The sequence below is a fragment of the Hydra vulgaris genome, chromosome 13 (genome assembly GCF_038396675.1).
Source record: "Hydra vulgaris chromosome 13, alternate assembly HydraT2T_AEP".
NCBI lineage: Eukaryota > Metazoa > Cnidaria > Hydrozoa > Anthoathecata > Hydridae > Hydra > Hydra vulgaris.
This window is the reverse complement of record NC_088932.1, coordinates 52,099,715-52,126,986: the sequence shown is the minus strand read 5'-3', so window position 1 is coordinate 52,126,986 and position 27,272 is coordinate 52,099,715. Positions and strand designations below refer to the sequence as shown.

The 27,272-nt window shown below is 28.1% G+C and overlaps 2 protein-coding genes across 5 annotated transcripts in view; one reads left to right on the top strand and one right to left on the bottom strand.

The window, feature by feature from the left end:
* Positions 1-119: 119 nt before the first annotated feature.
* Positions 120-1,364, bottom strand: LOC136089993 (uncharacterized). Its single transcript, XM_065816097.1, has one exon. It carries the CDS (start codon positions 1,362-1,364, stop codon positions 120-122), a length of 1,245 nt encoding a protein of 414 aa, XP_065672169.1.
* A 5,401-nt stretch (positions 1,365-6,765) lies between these two features.
* The window catches only part of LOC105849595 (stimulated by retinoic acid gene 6 protein-like), a 159,634-nt gene continuing 139,127 nt past the window's right edge, over positions 6,766-27,272 (top strand). The window contains exons 1-6 of one of the 4 annotated variants that reach the window (XM_065816702.1): positions 6,766-6,920; positions 25,035-25,429; positions 25,522-25,603; positions 25,828-25,913; positions 26,532-26,692; positions 26,807-26,927. In XM_065816702.1, the coding sequence (XP_065672774.1) occupies positions 25,137-25,429; positions 25,522-25,603; positions 25,828-25,913; positions 26,532-26,692; positions 26,807-26,927 (743 nt within the window). In that variant the 5' untranslated portion in view covers positions 6,766-6,920; positions 25,035-25,136. Of the gene's footprint in view, positions 7,047-10,813; positions 11,013-25,034; positions 25,430-25,521; positions 25,604-25,827; positions 25,914-26,531; positions 26,693-26,806; positions 26,928-27,272 lie in introns of those variants that run through there. The other 3 variants (XM_065816705.1, XM_065816703.1, XM_065816704.1) reach the window with 3 other exon arrangements.

Below are 27,272 nucleotides of genomic sequence, written 5' to 3'. Positions count from 1 at the left end.
CGGAGCTATTTAAAAGTAGGAGGCCCCGTTCCACTAACAACGACAAAAATGAGTAAAACAAAGACTTTCTTGAAAACGCTATCACTGATATTTATATATACACAAATTTTATATTTATTTTATTGAATTAAGTTGAGTGATTTTTTTCTGCTTTTCTTCCCCGCAAACTCTGCAATCACATCGCTGAAATTCAAAGTTTTTCTTGCTATATTACTTAAACGACTATGGACCATTGTTGATCGGTGCATGTTCTTAACTCTTTTAAGAGTAGAGAATGATCTCTCAGCCTCGCAATTTGTTATGGGAATAGTTAGAAACAAGCGATATGCTATATAAAAATTTGGAAATACATCAATAATATCGGTTTCAACAATCCAATTTGAAACATGCAGAGGAATCAATGTGTTTTCAGTCTCAGATTTATCTTTTTTATGCGAAAAAAACCCCAGAGACTGCAACTTAAATAATGTTACAAATTGTTTTATTTCAAATATGAAACTATCTTCTAAATTATTTGAGTACACTTCTACAATTTTTTTCGCGCTAACTTGCAATTCCATGGTACTAATAGTTAACAGCTTCGATAGAAATCCAAATAACTTATTTACGTGGTTGTAACCATCACTTCTTATAGTTAATTGTGTCACAAGTTTGTCAATAATGACAAAAAATGTATTCACTCGAAACTTATTGGATACGCTTAAAGAATCAACTTGGATTTCTCCGTTGCTCAATTTTTTAATTACCTTTCTTTTGTTCTTATCCGAATAGTCTTTTTCAATAAACGAGCTAAGTTTTTTTGATTCATTCTCAAATCTTGTAAAGTCGTTTCGTAAGTTTTTTACAAAGTCAATTAGTGAAAGTAACATACTGCTTGCTGTATGCAAATCTAATTCAACTTTTTGAAGAATTTTGCTAACTGCATTAAACCTCTTAAGTATGTGATGCCAAAGTACAGCCATGAATGCAAACTCTAGCTTAGTGATCTTATTTAATAAACACAAAGCTTCATGACGAGTATCAGATTTTTCTTCTGTATCCTCAGCTATATGACATAGCGCTGTATGAATCCCATCAAAATTTTCTACTAAACTTTTTGAAGCATCTGATCTACATGACCATCGTGTATTTGATAGGCGCTTGAGTGTAGCATGATTTCCTTTCAATAAATCCCATCTATGTGTTGAAGCTACATAAAATGAATACAAACTCTGGAGAACGCCAAAATAGTTGATAGAATTGATGCACCCACTGACACTGCACTGCCCTATTAAATTTAAAGAATGTCCTGCGCAGGGGATATAAAAAGCTAATTCACTTCGCTCTTTTAAACGTGCTTGTAATCCAGAATATTTACCAGACATATTGCTTGCATTATCGTATGCCTGTCCCCGACAATTGGTTGTATTAATATCATATCTTTCCAGTAGATCTAAAATGTCAGTAATCAAAGATTTACCGTCGTGGCTTTTATTTTGTATAAAACAAAAAAATTTCGTTATTATCTAAATGGCCACGTTCATACGTGGTCATTTAGATAATAACGAAATATCACAGAAAGTTGGTCCACGTGAGAAATATCAGGAGTCGAATCTACGATAATTCCCCAGTATTTTGGTTTTTTTATTTCGGTAATAATGTGCGTTAAAACCTTTTGAGACATAATAGTAATTAGCTCTTCACAAAAAGTTTTAGACAAATAATTTACATTACCTTTGCCTTTATTTGCAAAAGTGCCAATGTGTTGCTTTAAAACTGGATCATGCCTAAGTAATTTCCGTTTTTTGACGATCCTATAACTTCATTATGGTCTCCAAATGCTAAACCTCTTCCGGCTAAAAAACGAATAACCGCTACTATTCTATTTAAGACCAATAATTAAATTCCCTTTTAATCTGGCTTACTATATATTCATCGACATGAGTATTTTGTTTAATGAATTCTATCCACTTAATCATACATTGAATATGTTCCTTGCTGTTTTCGTGGCCGAAAATAGTTTGTTTAGCTTTTTTCCAATTGTAAAAGCCACTTTTGACAAATACGTTGTCGTAATCGGTTGAAAACAACTTGCAAACATAACAAAATGCACATCCAGTGGATTCAGAAAACATTAACCATTTTCGTTCACACTTTTCGCCATTATTCATCACTTTTTGAAAATATTTAACCGAATAATATCTGTACTGGTTTTTGAACATCCGCTTCGAAGATTCGAAATTAGAGTCTTTATTTTGAAAAAAAGCATACCCCTTGTTTAAATACTTAATACGTTCGTTTTCCTTTAATTGTAATTGTCATAAAGCTGGGTCTTCGCGTAGAATGGTATCTAGGAAAAAAAATCACGATAAATAAGCCTAATAAAAAAATAACAAGTGACAATTTATAGAATAAAACTATTAACTGCCTAAAAAGTAAATTGTTTGTTTAGCAGATGTTAGAGGTGTCATTAAAGATAATAAAAATTGGAGTACCTGAGTCAAGCTCATTATTATGCATTGTAGATTCAACACTTTCAACTTCTTGAATTTCATTTGAAGGGCCTTGGCAGGCTACCTCATTTTCCGTGTTATTGTTTTCATCTTTTCTTTCATTGTTTTTATTATTATCTACAGTTTGTGGAAATTGCATATTAGTTTGGTTTGATGAAAAAAAAATTGTTATTTTCGGAAGTTTAGCTACCATTTTCTCTCTCTCTTTCTTCAATCTTTTTTTAGAAGCTTCCCTTTCATATTTTCTTAGCATTTTAATTATAGCTGTATAACCTGAAAAGTGTTAAACTGTTCTTTTTTTCTCTTTCACGAATTTAGCGCTTCAGCTATTAAATACATTCACGCAAGAACTCTTTTGTGCGGAAGTACAAAAGAATTGCAGAATTGCAATCGTTAATGCATTTTCAATAACAATATGATTATTCAAGTCATTAATAATTTTCCGAAGGGAATTGTTTTTGTAGCAATTTGTACAAATGTTACATTCAATTATTGCTATAAGGCGCTGCTACCTAGGGTTAGGACTATTGTAATTGTAATGAAAACAATAACAGTAACAATAATTATTGTTATTGCATTAACTTAATTTAGAAACAATAATACTTGTGATTTACAACTATTGTAATTCTGTAATACAACAACAATAAATATTGTATTGCAATTCATCTTTTTAAAACAATAACAATATCTGAAAAAAAAATATATTGTGATGACCCGCTACGGTAACAATAAATATTGTTGTAATTCGTCTTTGTAATACAATAACAATATATTGTTATTGTAATAAAAAAAATTATTTTAGTGTCAAAATTTAATAAATGTTTTAATAGTCCAGTTGCCGACTATATACCCTTGAAAAAGGGTACAACTAATATTTAATGATTGATTCTATTTTACTGAAACATAATGAGAGGGGGAAGGGGTGCCAGAATGGTAAAATGGCCTTAAACGCATCATTAAGAATCTCCTTTTGGCTTTTCGTTTCGTCATCATTAATTTTTTTATGTTGGTTCTTCAACTTTTCAAGACATTAACATTTTTATTTAAGAAGAATTATTATGTTTAACTGTTTGTGTTACTAAAGATAATTTTCATATATATTTTAAGTTCCTTTGCAGCATTAAAATCAAGAGGAAAAAATAAAAGGGCTGAATAAAATAATTATGAATGTTATTTTTCATTATAGTAAGGCTATTATCAGACAGGCAATATTTTGCAGCCTGATAATAGAGCTTAGGAATACATAACAAAATAGGTGATTCGAAATCTAAATATGTAAAAAAAAAAAAAAAATTTGCAATATATTGGAAATCCGTAAATAAAAAATAGCAAAAATAATAAGTAGGTTCGTCAGAGACGAATATAAATACGTTAAAATACTTTAGCTTTTCTACTTTAATGTAAAGTAATACACTACAATAGTTATTGTAATTGTTTTCATCAAAACAATTCAATAGTTATTGTAATTTTATTTCATTAAAACAATACAATACAATAGTTCTCGAATTTTATTGTATTGCTAGAAAAAAAAACAATACAATACTTACTGTAATTGTTTTTCATCACAGCGATACAATACCAAAATAAATTTTTTTTATTGTTTCTGTAATATTACAATACAATATTATTGTATTGTAATGTGTAATTGTATTTAATTTTTACAATTACAATTACAATAGTCCTAACCCTACTGCTACCAATCTAGTAATTTTTTTTTTGTAGAAGTAGTTGCGCTCCTTCGTTGTCAAAGACCGGAAAAAATATATAATGCAGCGTTTTTGTTGACAGTTATTTTATTTTTGTGCTTTTGTTTTTGGCTCTTTTAAGTTAATAAAAGATTTAATTTTCAGAGTTAATAAAAAAAAATAATTTACTTTGAATCGGGGCCCCTAAAATTGTGGGGCCCGGGGCTATAGCTCCCTAGCCCCCCCCCCCCCCTCCCTCCTTGATCCGCCACTGTATATAGATCTTAACACAAAGACCTTTATAATTTACAGTTTCAATAGTATTTAAATAGTATAATTTTACAATTTTCGTGAAGTTATATACATTACAGTTAAATATATTAACAAATTTAAAATACCTGACAGAATTATGTATTAAATGTTTTTTATTTTATACCTTATTCCCTGTTTTAAAAAAAGAAGCCAAACTGGCATTTGCACTCCCAAGACATAATTATTAGTTCAAGGCTTCACCTTGAAATAAAGATATCAAAAGTAATCCAGAAGATCTTTTAAATTTTTTAGACAACAAAAACTACCATGCGATATTATTCCAGGTGTCATGACAACCGTCTTTAAATTTTTTTTCATACATCTTCTATTTTTCTGCAGCGTTTTCTACATTATCTTACCACTGGAACATGTTCCAGTTTACAATACTGCTGCCACCATCATTTTGTAATGCAACTGCTATTAATGAACTGCGAGTGTGCTTACACAATTTCGAAAAATTTCTCAACGGATGATTAAGTTTTATGTATTAGATGTAAAAAGCAAGTTTTGATCATTTCACTTGTATCTAGGTAATAAAAGATATTTTAAAAACAAATTTATAAAGTTACCAATTTAAATCTAATCTTGCTGCATTATTTTTCAGAAAAACTGATTTATTTTTGCAAAAAAACTGTTACAGAATACTTTAAAACCAACTTTATGCTCCATTGATGACCAGTTTATTGAAGGACTTCTGTTTGTTTTAATGCAGTCGTTTGTCAATATAAGAAATATTTTTCCCCTTCTATAACCGCGACACTCATGGAAGAGACAACTAATGTAAGGCTTCACAATATAGATAGTGAAGACTAAATTGATATGTTTAGAGATGCCAAAGAACGAAGCCCGAAAGCAAAAATTTGTTATATATCAAGAATTTGTCGTTTATTATATAGTTTTGTTATATATAGTTTGTTATATATGTTATCAGTCGTTTGTCAATATTGTCAATATTGTCAATAAGAACGAAGCCCGAAAGCAACAATTTGTTATATATCAAGAAAATTAAGATCCAAAAAGAAAAGGAGTATATTTATATGAGATTATTTAGATAATCCAAATAATTTTTTTAATTTTTTCAATTTTTTTAATTTTTTAATTTTTTTTTTCAATAATTTAATCTGAATAGACTTTTTTTTTTGAAGACTGTTTTTTTTAAGTCTATCAAAGCTTTTGCTTACCTTTGACATGGCGTCTGGCGTTAAAAATAATTTATTCAGTTGCGTTCGAAAATCGAGCTAATTAAAAATTTTATTTCAAAAGTTTTTTTTTTTAATTTTTTTTTCGAGCTTAATACGCTTAAACCCGTTTATTTACATGAGAAAATACTCAGATACACCTTGTAATGTTTTAACTTTTTTTTTACAATGGCTTAAAATATACTTATATTTAAATTAGTAGAAGGACTTCTTGAAGATTATATAGATATATCAAAAAGCTCTGTACAATTTATAGTTTTTAGTAATAAATAAATAATAGAGTTTTAAACTTTAAAAGATCAGACATCAGGGTTGACAGTCTTCGCTTTTTTTAAGCGTGGATGGATAAATGTCCATTTAGTTTTATCAGTATTTAAAGATTTAGACTTTTTGAAAAACGTTTGTCATGTTATTGAAAAACACGTTTATATTTTCATGAAATAAAAACAAGATTTTGTCATCTGCAAAAATTATAGTTGTTAAGTTTGAAATTTTGTTAAAATCACTTTCACTTTTGTTAAGATGTGTATTAAAAAAAAAGTAGTCCAAGAATCGATCCTTGCTGCACATCACTTGTTATATTCATATTATATTTGAGGGACGGAGTTTTCTTTGTAAACATTTTGTTTTGGATTAGTTAAATAGCTTTTGGACCAACTCAAGGTTTTATCGTTTATACCATTAGAGGCAAGTTTTTTAAAAAAGATACCATGGTTGACTTTGTTAAAATAGCTCTATAAACACTACTCTAGTAAAATGAGAGCTTTTAAAAAATTCAGAAATGTTATGTGTAAGCTGGAGAATGGAATGTTCAGTTGAAACAGTTTTTTTTGAACCCAAATTGATTTTCATTTAGCAGTTTATTGTCAATACGATATGTGTTGACCCGTTTAATCAATATTATTTTTATAATTTTTGAAAAAAATGAAAGAATTGAAAATGACTAACAGTTTATTATATTAGATCATTAGTCTTAAAGATAGGAGTTATCTTCGCTATTTTCAGATGATCTGGAAATAATCCTTTATTAATAGATGCACTAAATATTTTATAAAGAATGTTTTTCATAGCATCGTAAGTATCTATAATAATGTGTCTACTAATACCGTCTGATCTTGTTGCCTTATTTCGTTTTAATAGTTTAAAGACATTTTCAAGTTCATTATAAGCAAACTCAGTAAAGTTTATGTTTAAATTATTTGGAATTTATACATCATATACATATTTATCGTGTATGTATGGGATATTTTAGTATAATTTTATTCTAATGGTTGTAAAAAAAACTATTCTATTCAATTGTAATATTATTTGATTGACATAATATATTTTTTCCAATTTTTAATGTATGTGGCAGTAAGGTAGCTTTAATTTTCATTTCTCAAGTGATTTTTTTTATTATTTGCTAAACGCACTTTAAATGTTTGTGCTTATAGAGGAAATCAGAAGTTTTTTTTCAATTTTTACAATGTTTTTTAAATAAACTTTTGTTAGGTTTGGTAATTTAGTTAATGTTTAAATTTAATTCTGGTTTAGATTTTTTTACCCACAGTTTTTGCTTAATTTTTGAAGATTTCTTAAGACCTTTAGAAATCCAAGAAATAATGCAATTGGTTTTAAGAATTATTTCACGTAAGGAAAACTTGCATCCTTAAACTACGTAAAATGTTTAAAAAGAAATGTTGTAGACAATGCTCTAAGCACCGGCGAATAATGCTTTTTTTTAAAAAAAATTTTGTTTTATGCGCCTCAAGGAGAACTTGAGGTCTTGACACAGAGTACCGCAGAAAAGTGTTTAACTTGACGGTTCACGCCTCTTTAATTACCGATGGCGCGAAATATGTATAAAGCTCCCTTCAAACCCTGAATCTCTTGCTTCTAAAACAAGTGCTCGAACCACTGCACCACGGCCGCAATCTGAGTGTTTACATTAAACAAATAGTGAATACTACTATTTTTTCAAATGAAATTTAAAGAATAGTTATATACTTTTTTTTAGTAGTTTTTTAATTTTTTTTCATTTGTGCGGTCTAGATACTAAGTAATATACACAAATAACATAAAAACAAAAAAAAACAACTAATAGTATTACTTTATTTGTTTTATTTCAGTTGAATGTTGTTTTATTTCAGTTATCTGATTTTTACGTTGAGAGCAACGGATTGTACGTGCGTTCTGACGCAAATTTCTTTTTGCGAAAATAATACCAAAATTGATCTATTTGTGTTTCAAAAAATCATGTCTAGAAAAAATTATACAAATTGCTAAGGAAATTATATGGCCATTAGCAACAGTGGCCTATAGCAACAGCTTAAAGGCAGGTTTTTTGATGATTAGCTCCATTGTTAAAATCTCATTATTTATATCAGAAAACGTTACGACGCGTCGCTTCGAAATTTATACAAAAGATTAACTTTTATGAAAAAAAATAAGAACTCCACCACACGGTTGTTGGAGTTAAGAGTTATTTTCAAAATCAGCAAGTGAGCTTTAGGTTTCAGTCACGCAAACTTAAATTAAAAGACAGCAGTTTTGCAATTACACCTTTTTGCTTTTAAGTTGGCCAATTTTCACTTTAATTTAGCATTTTTTCATTTTAATTTGGCAATTTTCACTTTAATTTGTAAAGTGAAAATTGCCAAGTTAAATTAAAAAATGCCAAATTAAAGTGAAAATTGGCCAACTTAAACGCAAAAGTGTGTAATATCTAAGAGATGTTCATAATTCTTTTTTAAACTTCTTATATTTATATGGATTTTATTCAAATAAATATTAATACTCTCATCGATTTTATAAATATTATTACTCTCATCGATTTTTATAAACATTAATACTCTCGTCGATTTTTATAAATATTAATACTCTCATCGATTTTTATAAATATTAATACTCTCATCGATTTTTATAAAATCTTTAGTTTCGTTTGAGTAAAAATAAGCGCATTTAAAAAATCAGTTTCATGAAGTTAAAATTACAAGTTTTAAAAAAAATTGAATAATTTTTTCAAATCATGTTTATTTGAATCCATTTTATATTTAACAACTCAAAAAAAACAGTATATAAAAATCACGTGAAAATATTTTATTATAGATAACCTTAGCAAACTTAAATTATTTGACTGTTTTTTTTTTAAATTTATTTGACCGTAATTCTTTTGCCTTTAAATAAAGGGAAAAAGTATTTTTTTTAAAAACAAAACAAAACAAAAAAAACAAATCTAATTTACTCCCAACTTGGCTACAATCAACCACTATAAAGTTGGGAGTGACTAGAAAACAAAGAATAGACTTAAAAAGCAAGGAAACAATCGACAAAAGACTTAAAAATTTGCAGGTTGTAAGAGTCAAGAAAACATGACGACGGGGGAGAGAGTCCCAAAAGAAATGAAGTGTGGGAAATTTCAGATATATGTCTTTTAAGAAAAAGTATTGAATGTATAGAGAAAGTAAAAAAAAGAAAAAGAAAACCGTTGCTATAGATGGTATTTTTGTCTATGTTCAAATAAATAACAAATACGCGCATCTATATTAATTTTTTTTTGAAAAATTTTAATTAGAACCAAATATTAACACTATACACCAAAGCAAACTTTAACACTAAAAATATGAAAAAGCCAAAATTTCAAAATAGTTAAAATTTTCTCTTTTCAAAGAGGATCAATAAGGGTATAGAGTATACTCATACTTTTAAGATGCTGTTTCAAATGAGAATGACTTGCATAAAACTAGTCGTTGGAGTAGTTGTAGCCAATCGAACCCTACCCTATTTTTCTTTATTACCGCAATACCTAACTATCTTTTTCAAAAACTATTGTCTTCTAATACATAAAAAAAAAAATTCATTCGATCATAAGTTATTTCAAAACACATCTTCAGATATCAAATTTCATTAAAATTATTTTCATAATAATGGCCATGTTAAGTTTGAAATTCTCTCTCTATCCATCAGCTAAAGTAAAGTTTTTAAACTAATTTTAATTTGTATTTCATTTATTATAAACATTTAAAACTAAAAAAAAAAAAAAAAAGAAATTATAAAATTGAAATTTTTTATAAAATATTAATTTTCCAATGAGCTTTGATCTAGTTTGATGTAAAGTTAAGTAAATTAGGGAATTGTTTTGATCACCAAAATTTTATCCCCATGCTCATCTACTTAAAATGTTCTGTATTTAAAATTTATTTATTTATTTTGTTTTTTGTTTGAGTACTCAAAAATACCTAAATACTTAAACAAATAAAAAAATTTGTATTATTTTTTCATTGTAAAAAAAACAATAAAAAATGCAAATAATCTATAATTACTAATAATTAAAAAATGTCTAGGTGTTGTTATTAATTAACAACATCTTGACATTAACAATTATTGTTAATTAATGAAATACCATTCTATTTTTTTCTGTTGATTTTCTTTTTTAATTACAAAATCTACTAAGGGGTCGTCCATAAAGTACGTACGCATTTTTTTCGTCAAACCCCCCTCCTCGCATTTTGCAATAAGCTTTTTTGAGGATCCTCCACCTCCCTAAAAGTACCCACGCTTTTAATCTATTTATCTAACATTTTATAATATTTTTTTAAATTTAGAGTCTCCTTTCTCATATACACCATCAGAATACCCCCACTTCCCCTCCGAGCGTACGTACTTTATGGACGATCCCTAAAGATAAAATGCAGTAAGATTTTAAGTCGCTCAAGCCCGCACATCAGTTAAGTCCACGTTTTTTTTCAGCAAAAAGCATGGACATTACTGAACTCTATACGTTAATTTTTTTAGAAGGTATTGAAAGCCATACTTAACTTTATCACATACACGCTTTAATTCATTACATCATTTCTTTTATTTACTTAAAGTAATGTTTGTTTTGCGTGGACAAAGTCATAAACAAACAAAAAAATAAATAAAGACAGCAAGTTAATAAAATGTTGTAAAATTGAAATCTATCTTCCGTATTTCCTGTTGAGTCCGCATTTCCTGGTTGAGTCATAAATGCCACAGTTGAATCCATGTACGGATCTTTTGAGACTACTGTAGCGGCTAAAAACCATATTACAGAGGTACCTTGCCGTTTGTTTATTTACTGGAGCACGTGGAGCACGATAGAATCTAAAAAATATTTGTCAAAAATAAAGCAAATAGAGTTTTCAAAAAGGGTAATATGTAAAATATACATTAGTGCAATTACTTAAAAATCATTGTACTATAAACAATCAAAAAATGAAAAGGACAAGAAAAAGTGAAGTTTTTTTAATGAAAGAACAAGAAAAAGAATCGATGTCTGTGCAAGCTAATGTTGCTAATTTTCATGTTTAACACTATGTCAAAAGGTAATTTCACTTAAGAAAAAAGTAAACAATATGAAAATGCATAATATAAAAAAATATAGCATAAACTGTTGTATACCAAATATTGTAATAGTATTTTTAAATATTTTTAACAAATAAACTATAACATTATTATAATGTTATAATTAACTTAATTATTTATTCAATAAATTATTTTACTATTAAAAGAGTGTCCAAATACATTTTTTACACTGATAAGAATTTGTATCCAGCCATTGAAAAGATTCTGACTTAAGGGGTTTTTCAGGGATTTTGTTTTTCGTTTGTATAAATAATATTTATTGTTGTTATTTGTATAAATAACTTGATTTATTAAATTCTGCAATATATAATTTACTAATGATACCAGTTTCCTATATTAACTAAATATAATCAATCAATAAAAATTTATAATTATGTTAATTAAATTAATAATTATGTTAGTTATTATCTTGACAAATTAGCTGGCTAAATGCCAACAAAATTCCTGTTATAGTTTTAAAAAATTGTTCTCTCTGTAATTCTCTGTAAAATATTTAGTAAGTGCTTGACTGAGTATTGTTTTCCTGCCTGATTGAAAATGGCATCTGTGATTCCAGTTCTCAAAAACTCTGGAGAATATTCTGACCCCTCCAATTATCATTCCATTAGTCTTCTTTCAGTTATTAGCAAGATCTCTCAGACTTTATATTATTATTTTACTACTGACTTTTCATGGAAGCCACATATACATTTGATTGCTAATTTAGCATCTGCTAAGGTTGCTTCTCTTTATCATTCTTGCCATTTTCTTACTCCTGATTCCATTCCCTATCTACAAATCTCTTATTTGTTCCTGTATTCACTTCCATGGACAAATAAGAGATTTGTAGCTTCTTTATTTTTCCAAGCTCGGCAGATGAAGTTCAACTAGGTCCAAAAACAATGTGTTTTTGGACCTTGTCTAGAATAGTAAGTGACCGGGGCCCTGTTTCCAGCTGAAAATGAGACTTTTTACAAATCTGGCTCTGGTCCCAGCCCCGGCCGGAAACTGTTAACTGAAGACTTAAAAAGTTGTAGGTTGTATAAAAAAAGAAAACATGAAGATAAGTAAGACTTAAAAGGTTTTTTTGATGTGCAAGGAATAAATCTGGGTTAATAAAAGTGTTTATAGTATGAAGGGACAGATACAGTAAAAGGATGCAACTTGTTGAATAAGAAGCCAAATAAGAATGAGTTTTGGTTTATTGTAATCGAGATAGCTCATTTGAGCATTAACCATAATAGTATTTGTAGAAAAAAGAAAGAAATGCAACCATACAACAATGAGAAAGTGGCTTAAGCTTGGCAGATAGAGCAGGTCTAATTACATTTACAATGTACTTTTAAACTTTATCTGATGCTAACATTATTGCAATATTTTTTTCAGTAAATCAATGAGTTTTGTTGTCTAACAAAAAATGTAAATTTTAAGTCCAGAATTTAAATCACTAGCCACTGCAAGCCTTAGGCTGTTACAGAAGAGAGATCAGATTAAAAATTGGCTGCTTGTTCTAAACAATCAAAAATAGAGCCGCTTTAGATGTAAAATATTCATGAAAATTGATATTGTAGATAAGAAACAATACAAGAGCAAAAATAGAACCTTATGGTACCCTTAAAGTTACTTGAAATAAAGAAGAGTGTAGGCCTTCAAGAATAACTTTACTACTGCTGTTAAAAATAAATAAATCAATCTCAAAACCATTATATAAAAAAACTAATAACAGAGTGAAGGCTATTTGTAGGATTGTTGGAGAGGTCAAAGTGTTTTCAAGAGTTTTGAAAAATTAGTACCATTCAATGGGTTAATTTGTTTAACTGTCAGGAAGAGTATGAGCATTATATTTAAGAGTCATATTATAATAAGATTTCTTTGCTAATAACTCTGCTTTATTCTGGGGAGAAGTAATAAGATCAGACCCATGAATTAGAGATTAAATGTTAGACTTACTTTAGTCAGTGACATTGTTGAAGACTAACTAAAAGTCTCTAGAACCTAACATCTGAGATAAGATACATTATTTAGTAGACTGAGAATAACAGTGCTTAACATCAGACAGGACTTTTTTACATTGGCTTCTTGGAACAATAAAAGGATATTTGTTCTTAAGAGAAATGTTCTTGTAAAAAAGATGTAAAAAATGAATATAGTTTAATAAAGCATTTGCTCAAGATTGTGAAAAGTGTGGAGTAGAATGAGTCTTAACTTAAAATTGAAAAGAAGGAATATAAGCTTTCATTCCAGAAGGAATAAACTTTTATTCCAGAAGGAATATATGCATAAAATGCATCTCAGAAACTTTTATTCCAGAAGGAATAAAAGCTTCTGAGATGCGCTTTATGCATACATATTATGGATATAAACATATATGTTTGCTCATTATTTTGATGTTGGCATACAATATCTTTACATATTTATATAAACTTTAGTATTTATGTGGTGTGGTATTTGCCAAAAGAGAAGATGATGATGATGATTATGATGATCATAATGATGTTTATATATGCATATATATAAAAAATTTAGCGTGAACTTTGAATTGAAAAAATATACTTTAGGATGTATAAATGTTTATGCAGCCCCACTCACAAACCCAGTCCCTGCCCCGACCCCGGCTATATTTTATCAAACCCACCCCTGGCCCCAGCTTAAGTCAAATATCAATTTAATATTGATAGCTATTATTTTTGGTTCACAATATTTCACAATTTCAGATCAATAACTAAGGCAGTTCTTGAAAAAATACTAAAGAAAAATTTTTTTAATAGTTCTAAAAAAACTATATTTAAATAGTTATTGTTATGAATTTTCTCTCTACAAGCAAAATTATTTTTTCCTGGTTTTTAACAGCTATTCATTTTTGAACAAGCTGATTTTATACTCCAATTTTTCCTAATTTGTAAACATGTTATAGTTTTAGAAGAAGAAGAATATTTAAAATCTGATTTAGCTTATTTTCCATAAGGGCTGGTTAAAGTTGATATTGAACAATAATAAATTGATTAATAGTCAAATTGATTTTATTTGCATTTGTTTTAGAGAGCTTGAAAACTAGATTTAAAGTTGCTACAAATCAATTTGGATCAAATCATTTTGGATCTCAGATGCAAAGCACTTTAGCTCTGCATGAGAGATCTGTTGTCTAAGATAGAATCATTTGTTTTTCATAAATTATATTTTACACATGAGTCAAAGAATATTGTTTTTTTTTTAATCAAAACAATAGAAACTTATATATAATAATAAAAGATACTCTCATAATGTCAAGTAAGTTATTAATTTAAAAATCGAACTTTGTTAATCTTTTTGAAGATCAAATTTTATAATGAAATAAGTAATTGTACTGAATATAAATGTCATTGTATTGAATAAATGTCATTTGTTATTTATTAAAAAAAAAGGATAAATGTTAACAAACATTTTACCTTTAAAAACTTATAACTCCCTCTTAGTACTTCTTGTTCACACACACCCCCTCCCTCCATTATTTTAAAAAAAAAATTTTGAAATTTATAAATAAGTAAAGCAAAAAGTTTACATAAATTTGAAATAGAAAATGTGCAGAATGTTTTAAGATATATATTTGTAGTGATTACAGCATCAAAAAGTTTTAATAGTTCAAATATAAATAGAAAAGCTATTTCAAATTAAACAACAAAAAGTTTTTAATTTCAGTTGTGCAAATGACAAAGTTAGTAAGTTGAAAACACAATAAACAAAGTCATACAAGGAGGTGGGTGGGTGGGAGTGTATAGTTTCAGTTGTGCTTAATTTTAAAACACTAAATTCAAAGTCAAAATTGAATTTCTCAAATAATAAACTTACTTTGTTACCTTATTTAAAGTCAATATTACAAAGTTATGAACTTAAAATTTAATTATTACATAAATATTACATAAATGAATATGTGAAATATATAACACTTAATATTTTATGATATACATGGTGCGGAAAAAGTTCCTGTACAAAAGTATAATTTAAAAAAATTATCTGTATGGTGTTTTCTTTCAATATATAGTGTGTTTTAGTATTCTTTTGTATTCCTTCGTATTCTTTTACTGTTTTTTAGTATTATTTTGTTTTAAACTAAAGTGTATTTTGTTTCTCGTCTTGTACAGGAACTTTTTCTGTTTTTGCTGTTTACATTTTTGTATGGGAACTTTTTCTGCACCCTGTATATTTATAGTGATTACAGCATCAAAAGAATCTAAAATTTTAAGTTTATTTATTACTGAAATAACTATTATAATAATTATTACTGGAAATAAAGAAGAGTATTGGCCTTTAAGGATGACGTTAATAAAGTGGTTAGAAAGAAATGGTTTAACATCTCAAAAGTTTTTGAAGCAAATTTATGGAGAAGACCAGCATGTCAAACTTTATCAATAACTTCAGATAAGTCTAGAGCAATAGCCCTTGCCTTGTTGTCTACATCTAATGCACAACAAAATCTTTCAGTCACAGCAGTTAGCAAATCAATAATATAAGATCTAAGATAAGCCCTTGCCTCGTCGCCCCTATCTAATGCACAATAAATGCTTTCAATTAAAACAGTTAGCAAGTTAGCTGCAGAAAGAAAATAAAATTGATTGTCAAAAACCGTATTAATGGCTTTTGTAGTTTCTCCAAGAAATCCTAATGGTCTTGTCACAGAGCACTACAGAATTTAACCAGGAACTTCGTGTCTTCTTTTTTTTTCAATGATGCACAATTGGCAGTAAAAGAGTAAGTTCAAAATAAGATCTTTGAAATTTGTTCAATAAAGACTCCTTGAATAAAGAGGCTAATAATCAAAAGAAAACTGATTGGACAATGGTTAGATGGGTCAGAGTGTTCTCCTTAGTTTTTAAAAATTGGAACCACATATGCCATTTTTCAGCAGGCAGGTAAACAAGTCAAGCATTTATTAAATAGTTTAAAGAGAATTGAAGAATGTTCTGGAGAACACTTTTATAAGACTACAACAGGAATGTTGTCTGCAATAAGGCGACAGAAGAGTTTAGTAGAGGTATGACCTTAACAATAGAGGCTATATCGATTAGAATGTCTAGCAATTGGTTAACCTGTTTAACTTGAATGGCTGGAAAAGTTAGGCCATAAGATTCAATGTTTGAATTAGAAGAAAAGTTTTTTGCAAATAGTTCTGCCCTATCCTTGCTAGAGGTAATAAGATCAATCCTATGAGTGAGAGATGGAATGTTAGACTTACCTTTGTTAACGACACTGTTGAAGATTTTCCAAAAGTTTCTAGAGCCCAACTTCTAAGATAAGATACAAGATTTAGTAAACTGGGATTAATGGAACTTAGCATCTGACAGAACCTTTTTACATTGATTTCTTTCAATAATAAATAGGCATTTATTCTCAAGAGAGTTGTTCTTTCGAAAAAGATGAAATAAGTGATTACAAATAGATATAGCAGCAACACAAGAAGATGAAAACCATGGAGTATAATGAGGCTTGACTTGGAACCAACCAGAAGGAGTTAAAAGTTCAATATCTGCTTGGATCCAGGAGGTTAAGTAACAGCTGCATTTATTAGCAGAGAGACAAAAGGCATCAGCCCAAGTGATTAGGGTTGTCTGGAAAATAAGTCACAAAGTTGACTATCTGAATAAGTTATGGACTTTAGTGCCAGCAGTTAGTGTTTGACACTTTAGTACCAGGGCTAGTGGTGTTAGAGCCATTTAGTGTGATGAGCATAAAAGTCACCAATAACAACAATATTGAAAGAGGGGTAATAGGGAAGGGTCAATTTGATCAGAAAGTACATCTAAAAGAGTTCAGTCTTGAGAAGAAGGAGAACAATAAAAAACAAAGAGAAAGGTGATAGAGTGAAAAGGGAAGGCACATAAAAGAATAATCAAAGGACTCAAACATTTTTCAATTAACATTTAAACAGGATTTCATGACAAATTAGTGAATTGATGCATAAGTATATCTCTAAGCTATGCATGTGACAATCAGTCTTTGTAAATCAAAAGATCCCATCAATACTGAGATCTAAAGAACAATTAGTTGAATGAAATTAGTCTCACTAAGAGCAAGCAAGTCTGGTGAATTTTGCAAGAGGCAAGTTTGAACTGATGGAATGGAACTTGGAAGACCATGAATATTTGTGAAAGATATATTGAAACATGGCTTTTTATGTTTAATATTTTGGGTTACTTTATGTATGGGTTTAGTTTAAAGAGAACCTGACTCATTCATGAATAGAGCATGGCATCCCAAGCAATAAGCTATGCAGTTGTCTTAGTCCTGCTAATTAATCCAGAGTCATAACTTAGGGCTTTTTATGTGGTCTTGAAAATGCTCACCAAAAGCATTAACAGGGACACCATCCATACGCAATACGGCACTTTTTATACTCTGATAATTTACTGCTGTTGATGGAATCGACCTCTCTGAGAGCTACCACAGAGTTCTGAAAACCTTTCTACTAGCTAGCCTTAGAACTATCTATGCCAGCCTGATAGATAAATGTAATAAAATATAAATAGAAAGACTATTTCAGTGTACACATCAAAAAGTTTTAAATTTCCAGTTGTGCTAATGACTAAGTTGGTAAGTTTAAAACACTATGAACAAAATCATAAAAGTCAAAATTGAATTTTTCAAACAATAATTTTGTTTTGTTGCCTTTTTTAAAGTCAATGTTATAAAATCTTTCTTCATTTGATCTTTGAGTGATTGAACCTTGCATAAAATATGCAGATCATCTTTTCCATGCAAATGTGCTACACGCTTTTTTATAAAAAGGACATTCTGATTCTATTCTGAAATGCTAAGGATATTTCCTAAAAACCACTAAGCATCATAATTCATTAAGCAGTCTAATAAATTATGATGCTTAATGTCTTAGGGAAGACTTGAAATTTCTTTGGTACTTTCAGAAGTTTATTACAAAGTGGGAATAAAAGTGTTGGTGGGAATTTTGTCCAGACCTTATAAATAGGAGGTAATAATAAATGGGTAAATAGGAATTTTTAACTCCCTGAGTGTGTATATTTCAAACTTTAAGGCCGGTTTACACTGTACATTTTTTTTTCATTTTGATATAGAGTTTGTTGATAACAAGTAAAAATTAAAATATAGCTCAGAGTGGGTGAGAAAAAATTTCCGAAATATAGTAAATATATTCTCCCCTGTATTAAGCATCTGAGAATATAAAATCTGCAGGTAGAAACATATTAATCCAAACATCATAAAATGAGATTCTCTTAAATTTCAAAGTAAGTGAGACTGGTATGAAACTGTGATGGTTTTATCTTCCATGTATTATAAATGCATCATACCTCTCTTCCATATTGAATTTTGTGCATTTTTATATAAATTTTGTCAACCAAAATATTTCAACTATATTATTTTGATGTGTTTAACACACCAGCTGTACATTTTAATTGGTGTGTCAATGTGGTGTGTCAATGTGTTTGTCAAGTGACTGAGGACTATCTTTTGTAATAGGATGTTTTAGGGTTACCTCAATTCCATCACAAAGACATTTATCATGTGATGCTGAAACATTTTTTGCAGTAATACTAAAATTTTGTTTATGGTAGCGTAAGTTGTTAAAATTTTGTAAATATTTGTTTTTCGTCTTCTTGAAAATCACAAATAAAGTTGCCTTGGTTTTATTTAATTGGAAACCTTGCACTGCATTCTGCATAAAAAAAACTATACTTTTCTGCAAATTCACAAAGAGTTGAACTATTTTGAATTAAAAGTTGCTTGGGCTAAAGTCTATCGGAAATTTGATTTTTTCTATTCATAAAAATTAACCAATTTTATTTACATCAAACAAATTTTCCTGGACTATGCAACATACAACTTCTATTTTCAAAAAATCATAAGTTTTAGTATATTTTTTTAATCTGCTATTCCCTAAATTTTCTGTACAAGAAGCTATACATTTTGATGCATACCTCTCCTATAACATATAGACCTTTCATATAGCCTATAGCTTGAGTCAATCTAATTTTTTAGAGATTGATGGTTCTCAGAATTATTTTCTTATTTATTTTATATCAACTACAAAAAGATTTTTAAAATACATGACATGGATTTTATAGATTTTTTTTATTAAATAAAATGTTATTGTTAAATCTGGAAATAATTTTTATATTTAAAACTATTGCTTTACACACAAACTATATACAAGAAGCATCCACAGGTATGTACTACATGGATCTTAATTAGGATCATTAAATTTCATCCATTAAAATTTTTTTTTTGTGGGACACTATCTTTGATTTTCTTGTTTTTCACATATCATTATCTGCATTATATAGGAAGGTACTACTCAAAAGGCAGAACTATTTTTTGTTAAGCAAAAGTGTATCAGTTTGCTAGTGCTTCTGAGGTAATCTCCACTGATATTGCACCAAGTGTTGTAACAATTAGATGTTGATAGTTATGATACGGGGTGCATTATAGCCTATTTAAGTGGTGGTTTATGGTTTATGCTTCTTAATATTGCAATAAGCCATGTTTACCTTTGAATACTTCAAATGTTTATGTTCATGAACGTTTTGAGAACACGTGATCCTGTCACAGGACAAAGCTTGTTTACAGTTGGTTTTGGGAAAATGAGATTAAGGTAAATTTAATTCACCCAACCTTAATCCCATTGAAAATTGCTGGAGTTGTCTTTAAATGAGGTCTAAAAACTAAGATTCTCACCAAGAGAAAATTAAAATTATTTAATGGATGTATATGTTGCAGATATGAAATGTTTGTAACTCAAAATAAATTATCTGTTAAATATTTTCAACTTTGCAGTTTTTTCATCATATTATTTGTTGGATTTCATTGTTTGCGCTATTTTACACCAGAATTACAACATTATAATAACATTGATTGCACTAATGTTATTTTTTGTTTATAAAGTTGCTTAGGTTCAATAATAATTCTTTTTTTTTTTTTTTAACATTTTTACTTCCAACAAGGTTGCAAGCAACCACTGTTAGAGTTGGAAGTTACTGGAAGAGAAAAGACGAAGTTTGTAGAGTAAGATAATGATTGGCAGACGACTTAAAAGATTGCAAGTTATATGAATCAGGAAAACAAGATGAAGGAAGCGAATTCCAAAGAGCTGATGTTCGAGGAAAAAAACTAGATGAGTAAGAGCTTTTGGAGCACTTGGAACAGTCACAGAAAAAAGATGAGACTTAATAAAATGACAAGTAACATAAAAATTTTTAAAAATGAAAAATGAATTGGCATCAAAATGATGCCACAAAAGACGTTACTCTTTAGAGCAATGCCCATTATAGTATTTCTAGAATAGAGAAAGAGAAGCAACATGATGATGTGATATTGGTTGGAGGTTGGCTGCAAGAGCAGGTCTAACTATGTTTACTATGCATTTTTGAACCTTGTCTAAAAGAGAAATAACATCATTGGAAAATCTGCCCCAGATATGGCAACAGTATTTTATACAAGGATGGATTTAAGATTTAGAAAGATTTAGAATTCAATTCAATTTTTTGAATTTAAGAAAATCATGAATACCTGTTTTATTGGCATTAAACTAGAATCATTCTAGAGTATAGGTAAATGAACTCTACTTTAATTCCTAGTAACAAAAAATGTTTTGGTTGTGTAAGAAAAATAAAGTCTTTTGAAGAAGTTGATAAGAGACATGACCCAGATTACATATCACCTGGTAACTCTGTATCACAAAACTATATTATAAATCTTTTTCTTATTGAATTTGATGTGTCTCTTGTTAAAAAATCATCTAGCATAAGTATGCTACAAATAGACAATAAAATAACATAAGATAAAACAAAAATTAAATTGCTAAATATCATGAAATTTGAATAAAAAATTTCAATTGTCGTTGAAATTGCATGAATGCATTTTAAATTGAATTGTTGAATGCATCTGTTGAAGAGGATTCACAAGTTAGTATACTTTAAAATTCTGCTTTAGATATCTAAATTGCTTATGATAGTTCCTGTTCATTGGAACATCCAGAAAACAATAAATGAGTTTAAAACAACTCATAGTGATTCTGAAAGAAGAATCGCAACAAGTTCAGAACATTATTTCACTTACAGTGAAGTCGCTTACAGTGAAGTCGCTTACAGTGAAGTCGCTTACAGTGAAGTCGCTTACAGTGAAGTCGCTTACAGTGAAGTCGCTTACAGTGAAGTCGCTTACAGTGAAGTCGCTTACAGTGAAGTCGCTTACAGTGAAGTCGCTTACAGTGACGTCGCTTACAGTGAAGTCGCTTACAGTGAAGTCGCTTACAGTGAAGTCGCTTACAGTGAAGTCGCTTACAGTGAAGTCGCTTACAGTGACGTCGCTTACAGTGAAGTTTAAAGATAGCTAAGCTAGTTTTTTTAATCACAATAATCAAAAAATTCTGATTAACTACTAATTTTAAACAAATTATAATTATTTGGTAAATATTTATTTTAAATATCTTGAAATGATGTATTTTAAATTTGAGAAAAAATGAGAAAGAATGCTTGCATTATGCTTATTTAAAAAAAGTCCAACCCAACAAAAAATTTTGGTATATTTTGCTATAAAAGTTTTTTCAAAGAAAACTTTATAGAAAATGATTCATTAAAGCAAGACCATGCTAAATGCATTTTTCAAGTTTTTTATTTTTAAATTTTTCTGATTTTTGTTTAAGTTTGTATTTAGATTTCTTTAAATTTCTGAAAATGAAACTGAAAAATATAACACATTATTCCAATCAAAGTAACTCGCTCATAAAATTATTACCTCAAATATGTTGTTTAAAAGCTTATACAACATCAATACTAATTGGGTTCAAATGTGTTAGGTTGATGAACTTTTTGCTAAAAAAATATTAATGGTGATTCTGCTTGTTTCAGCTGTTTTTATAAAAGACATTTATTATAAAGAAACTAACACTCATGACTACTTAATATATAACAGTCATCATCGCTTTTGCATTAAAAAGTATAGTTATGCTCAAACTAAAGTTGTGGCTGAGAGATTGTGATTACCCTAATAGCATTTCATAATGCTATTAAGGTAATCAATATTAGGGTAAAGAAAAACATTTCACAATGAAAAAATTCAAAGGACCAGCACCATGTATTAAATCAATCTTAATTGTCAACCTTATGTTACTGAAGCAAACCTTTTGCTCAAAGTTTCTTCTAATTAAATAGTTAAAAATATTTTCTATAATATTCATCCAGGCTTTTAAACAACCTAATTTACTCAGAAAACTTACTTTTTCAAATATTGAAGTAACCAAACAAAAAAATTGGAGTATTTAAATGCAAAGATGTTTGATGCAAAATATGCAAACTCTACCTTCAAGAAGTAGATGAGTTTGATCTAACAGTACTATATGGAAAGTAAAAAGTTATATTACTTGCAACAGTAAAAATGTAATTTATTACATTAAATGTTTCTTATGTAATAAACAAGCCACATATACTGGTAAAGTTTATAGCTTAAGATTACGCTTAAACAGACATATTTCTAGCTGCAGAACTGGCCTATCCACTGATAGATTTGACAATCATGTTTATTCCTGTTAACATGCCAACAATAGTATTTTTAAAAAATTTGCCAACTTTTTGTCTTACTTGAATTTAACAACGAGAATTTTTTATTATCATGTGAAAAGCATTCACACAATCAAAAGCATGATGCATTTAGTTGAAATTTCCTATATTTAATTAAAAATTTATCTGATACAATAGTTGTTTAGGGCATTTATCCGTAGTTCACACTTTTTTGTACATAGTAGTTTTGAAACAATAACAAAAACAATACTATTGATTGTTTATTATTGATGATTCTTTAAAAGGCCTCTTGTGCAATGGGTTTAAAACATAAATTTTTGAATTAGTGTATTTTTTGATTTCATTTTATATAAAACATTTTGAGGCAATAAGATTTATAGGAACAAAAAATTAAAAAATAAAGAAATAAAAAAAAAACGCAAACTTATTTTAACAAAAAATTTAAAATACAAGTTTTTACAGAAATATTTATTTTGTTATTTGTTATGCAAAATTTCCTCGCAAATTCAATTAGTAATTTCATAACGCTTGATTAAATCAAATCAAATTTTGAAACAGAATAAAATAGAAAAACTCACAAAAAAATCCCTAAGATTGTGAAATTGTAAAATAGAGACATTAGAACTTATATTATAGACATTAGAACTTATATTATAGGTTAATATTAGAACTTAGATCTCTATAGATCTATAGAGAATCAATCAATAACATTAAAACTTAGATCTCTATAGATCTATAGAGAATCAATCAATAATATTAGAACTTAGATCTCTATAGATCTATAGAGAATCAATCAATAACATTAGAACTTAGATCTCTATAGATCTATAGAGAATCAATCAATAACATTAAAACTTAGATCTCTATAGATCTATAGAGAATCAATCAATAATATTAGAACTTAGATCTCTATAGATCTATAGAGAATCAAACAATAATATTAGAACTTAGATCTCTATAGATTTATAGAGAATCAATCAATAATAAAACAGATAAAAGATAACATTTATTAAACTATTAGTTATTAACAAATTGTATACGTTTAAATCTTAAAACTTTTCACTATTTTTTGCATGCTTCTTCAAAGGATTATAATACCAATGAAGTTCACTTTCATACCTTAACAAGTAATTTTTTTTCCAAAATACAAATAACTTCTATTGAATTTATTTTATTTCTTGAAGACTAAGGTATAGTATATACTACCTGTACCAGTTAACTACTCTTTAATAATTAATTAAAGTTCTTCCGAAGTTTTTAACTATCTTTAAGTAGCACAACTTCTTTTAAGGAAACAGAAGACTTAAAAAGCTTTTTATGTGTCAGGTAAACAGGAATTGGGTAGAAAATTTCTAAGCACTGATAGTTGATGAAAAAAATTAGAAGAATTAGAATTTTTTGAGCACGAAAAAGCAGTTTTTGAGCAATTTTTTGAGCAATTTTTTGAGCACGAAAAAGCAGTTACAGTAAAAATCTTAGATAAATGATGTGTCACAGGAGATTGAGTTTTGGTTGATGGAACAAGTGATGATAGGGACCTGATAAGACCAAGTAGTATTGCAGATAAGAGAAAAAAAAAGCAAAGTTATGACAATCGGACAGAGGCTCAATGTTAGCAACTAGAACATATTCAACAATATTTACTATGCTTTTTTTGATCTTGTCAGAAAAAAAGAGGGTCTTGTTAGAAGAACTAGACCAAGTACAACAAGTATTCTATACAAAGACAAATACCAGACAACAGTGTTTTATACAATGACAAATAAGACATTTATAAAGGTAAAGACTAGATTCAGGAGTAAAAAAAATGGTCAAATAAGAGGCAATTTTAGCAGATTTTTTATCAAAATTTTTTATATAATTTCTTTAAGAGGTAGCGAAAGATATTCAGAATAAATAAAAAGTCAGAAAAGCAAAGTATTGCCATTCATTAATATTTGAACCACGTGGTGATTAAAAACTGATTTTGTTTGTGTTAAAGGTCATCAGCCGCTGCAAGCACCATACAAAGCTCTCATATAAACATAGATTATATTCAAGATCACGAGTTGTTAAAAAATAATGAATTTTTATCAAATAAAATTTGATCAGTAATTTGCTGATAAAATAATTATTTGTGTTATTAATTTTGAGAAATTTAACCTGTTTTTTTTTTGTTTTTTTTTATATATTGCATTAGAGAAGCCCTAACTGTGTGAAGTTTGGTTTATTGATTGTTAGGAATAAGTTTGTACAGAATATGATCTTTTTTGTTGTTTTTTATCTTATATTTTCATAGCATTACAAATACTATGAAAAATAAATAATTCAAAAATAATTTGAAAATTCCTTTAACCTATAACCTAAAATTCCTATATTCCTATAACCTATAAACTGTTTATATTAAACTAATTATCCCAAAAAAGGTTTTTGCATTTTTTGTTAAATAACTTTAGATTTTTTAAATATAGATTTTCAATTTAAGAAGTTATAATTTTATACTAGTTTTTACATTATCAAGATCTCCATGCAATACAGCATTTGTTCAGACGCTGCTTTAGACAATAATATAATATACAACATAAACAAAATACATACAAGTTTGAAATGGTTATGAATCAAGAAAGAATATCTTCTATTGCATTAACTCTAATAAACTATGGTTACTTAAGTAAAAGTAATGAGCCAAGTCAACTATTGAACTATGTAAATTCCATCAATAGTATTGAAGTTCAAAATATTGCAACAGCAACTGGGATTGCAAGTAAAGAAGTTTTTGATTTCTTCAACACAACACGCCCCTGTATTGTAATTGCAACCACTCTATTGAATAATACAGCCACTATATTCAATCATACGTTTGCATCAAATGAAATCACAAAATCAATTTTCTCCTCATGGTAAATATTTTTTTGGCTTAATGTTTCAATTAAATAGTTTTATTTTTTGAATATTTTTATTTACAAAATAACAATGTAATTTTTTCGTTTAGTTTCTACCTTGATCAACCAAGTTTTAATTGTAATATAAACGGATGGAATTCTAATCCGATTACATTTATATGTTCATTAGCTGTAAGATTTTTTGGTATTTATTATAGATCTTATCCTCATATACATAGCTATGAAAAATAAGTGATCTATAAAAACATTAAAAAGTTTAAATTATTGTATTGAATGTGCTTGTCAATTTCTTAAAATCATTCCAGTCATATTCCAAATCATGTCTCTGAATGATTTTAAGAAGTTTTAATATTTTTGTTTTGTGAATTACTTAAAAACATTTTTTGTTTGTTTAGTATATCTTCGTGATTATTATGATGTTTTTTACTAAAAGGAAGTTTTTAGCAACAACATTATGTTGGGGTCGACCTGGTTGCCTTGTGTATGTTTTTATTTTCATAATTTAATTTGTTTTAATGTTTAAACTGTGAACTGGAGTATCATTTAACATATTGCAACTTTGAACAAATATTAAAGACTTTATTTAGATTAATATAACATCTATATTATTTATGACTATATTTTATGATTCTATATATATTATATGACTAAATATAATTAACTGTTTATTATTATTTTTATGTTTGCTAGTATACTAATAAATGTAAAGAGATATTAATTGTAAATGTATATAAAATAAATATTAAATTTTTGTCCAAAGTTGTCATGTCTAAAGTAACGGCAGTTAAAAATTTATAAATAAATTCATAATTATATTACATTTATTTGGATTAAAATTGAAATTTATCAAAAACAAGTTTTGACTGAAGTTCTTGTTTTATTTTGAAGAGTTAGTTAAACCCACTTATTTGATTTACACCAAACAATTTTGTAATTACTTTTATGCAATGTATTTTTTCAAATATGATGTGTAACTATTGTTAAAATTAAATGGAAATTTAACAATACTATTTATGAATATTTTTTCGTTTCTGCTTTTTGATATCTGCAACTTTTAATGTTATATTAATGAACTTTTTAAGATCATTTTATATTTAAGTCCTGTTAACATGCTTGACTCTTATGAGAATCGCTTTGGTTATGCTTTGTCATTTGGTTTAACTGCATCATCATGTTGTTCAGTTATTTTTTCTGAATATTCTGATGTTGTTGGAGTGAAAATGGCCGAGAAATTATCTTTATTACCAAGTTACCTTTCAGGTATTTAAAAGATATATTTTAAGAATATAAAACTTATCTTTCAAGTATTTAAATAAAATTTTGTAAAGTTTCATTTACAAATTTATGTTTTAACGACTGCTTTTAATATTTTAGTCTTTGTAACAATGGTGTTATCGGCTATAATATCTGTAGTAGGAGCACCATTTCTGATTTGTCAGAGCTTAGATAACCAACTTGTTGGTGGTTTAATTGGACTGTGTATGTCTTTAATTTGGTGAGTTTTTTAATACTTTTTTATTTAAAAAAAACTTTAATCATTTTTAATCCACTTTTGTCCCCATAGGTATACTGGAGATAAATTTTTCAGTCAAGCTCAAGCACCTGCCACAACATTGTAAATTTGCATCCCTTTTTTTATTCTAAATGCTATTACTACAAGCAACCAGTATTGGTGCTCAAATAAGCTTTCATCTCTTGCTACACGTATTAAAACACAATTTCATGTTACTTCTCAATTAGTAAATGTGTATTCTGTTACTTTTTTCTTTATAATCAAAAAAATTTATTGAACTAGTTTTTTTCTATTTATATTAGTGCTCAGCATGAACAATGAACATCA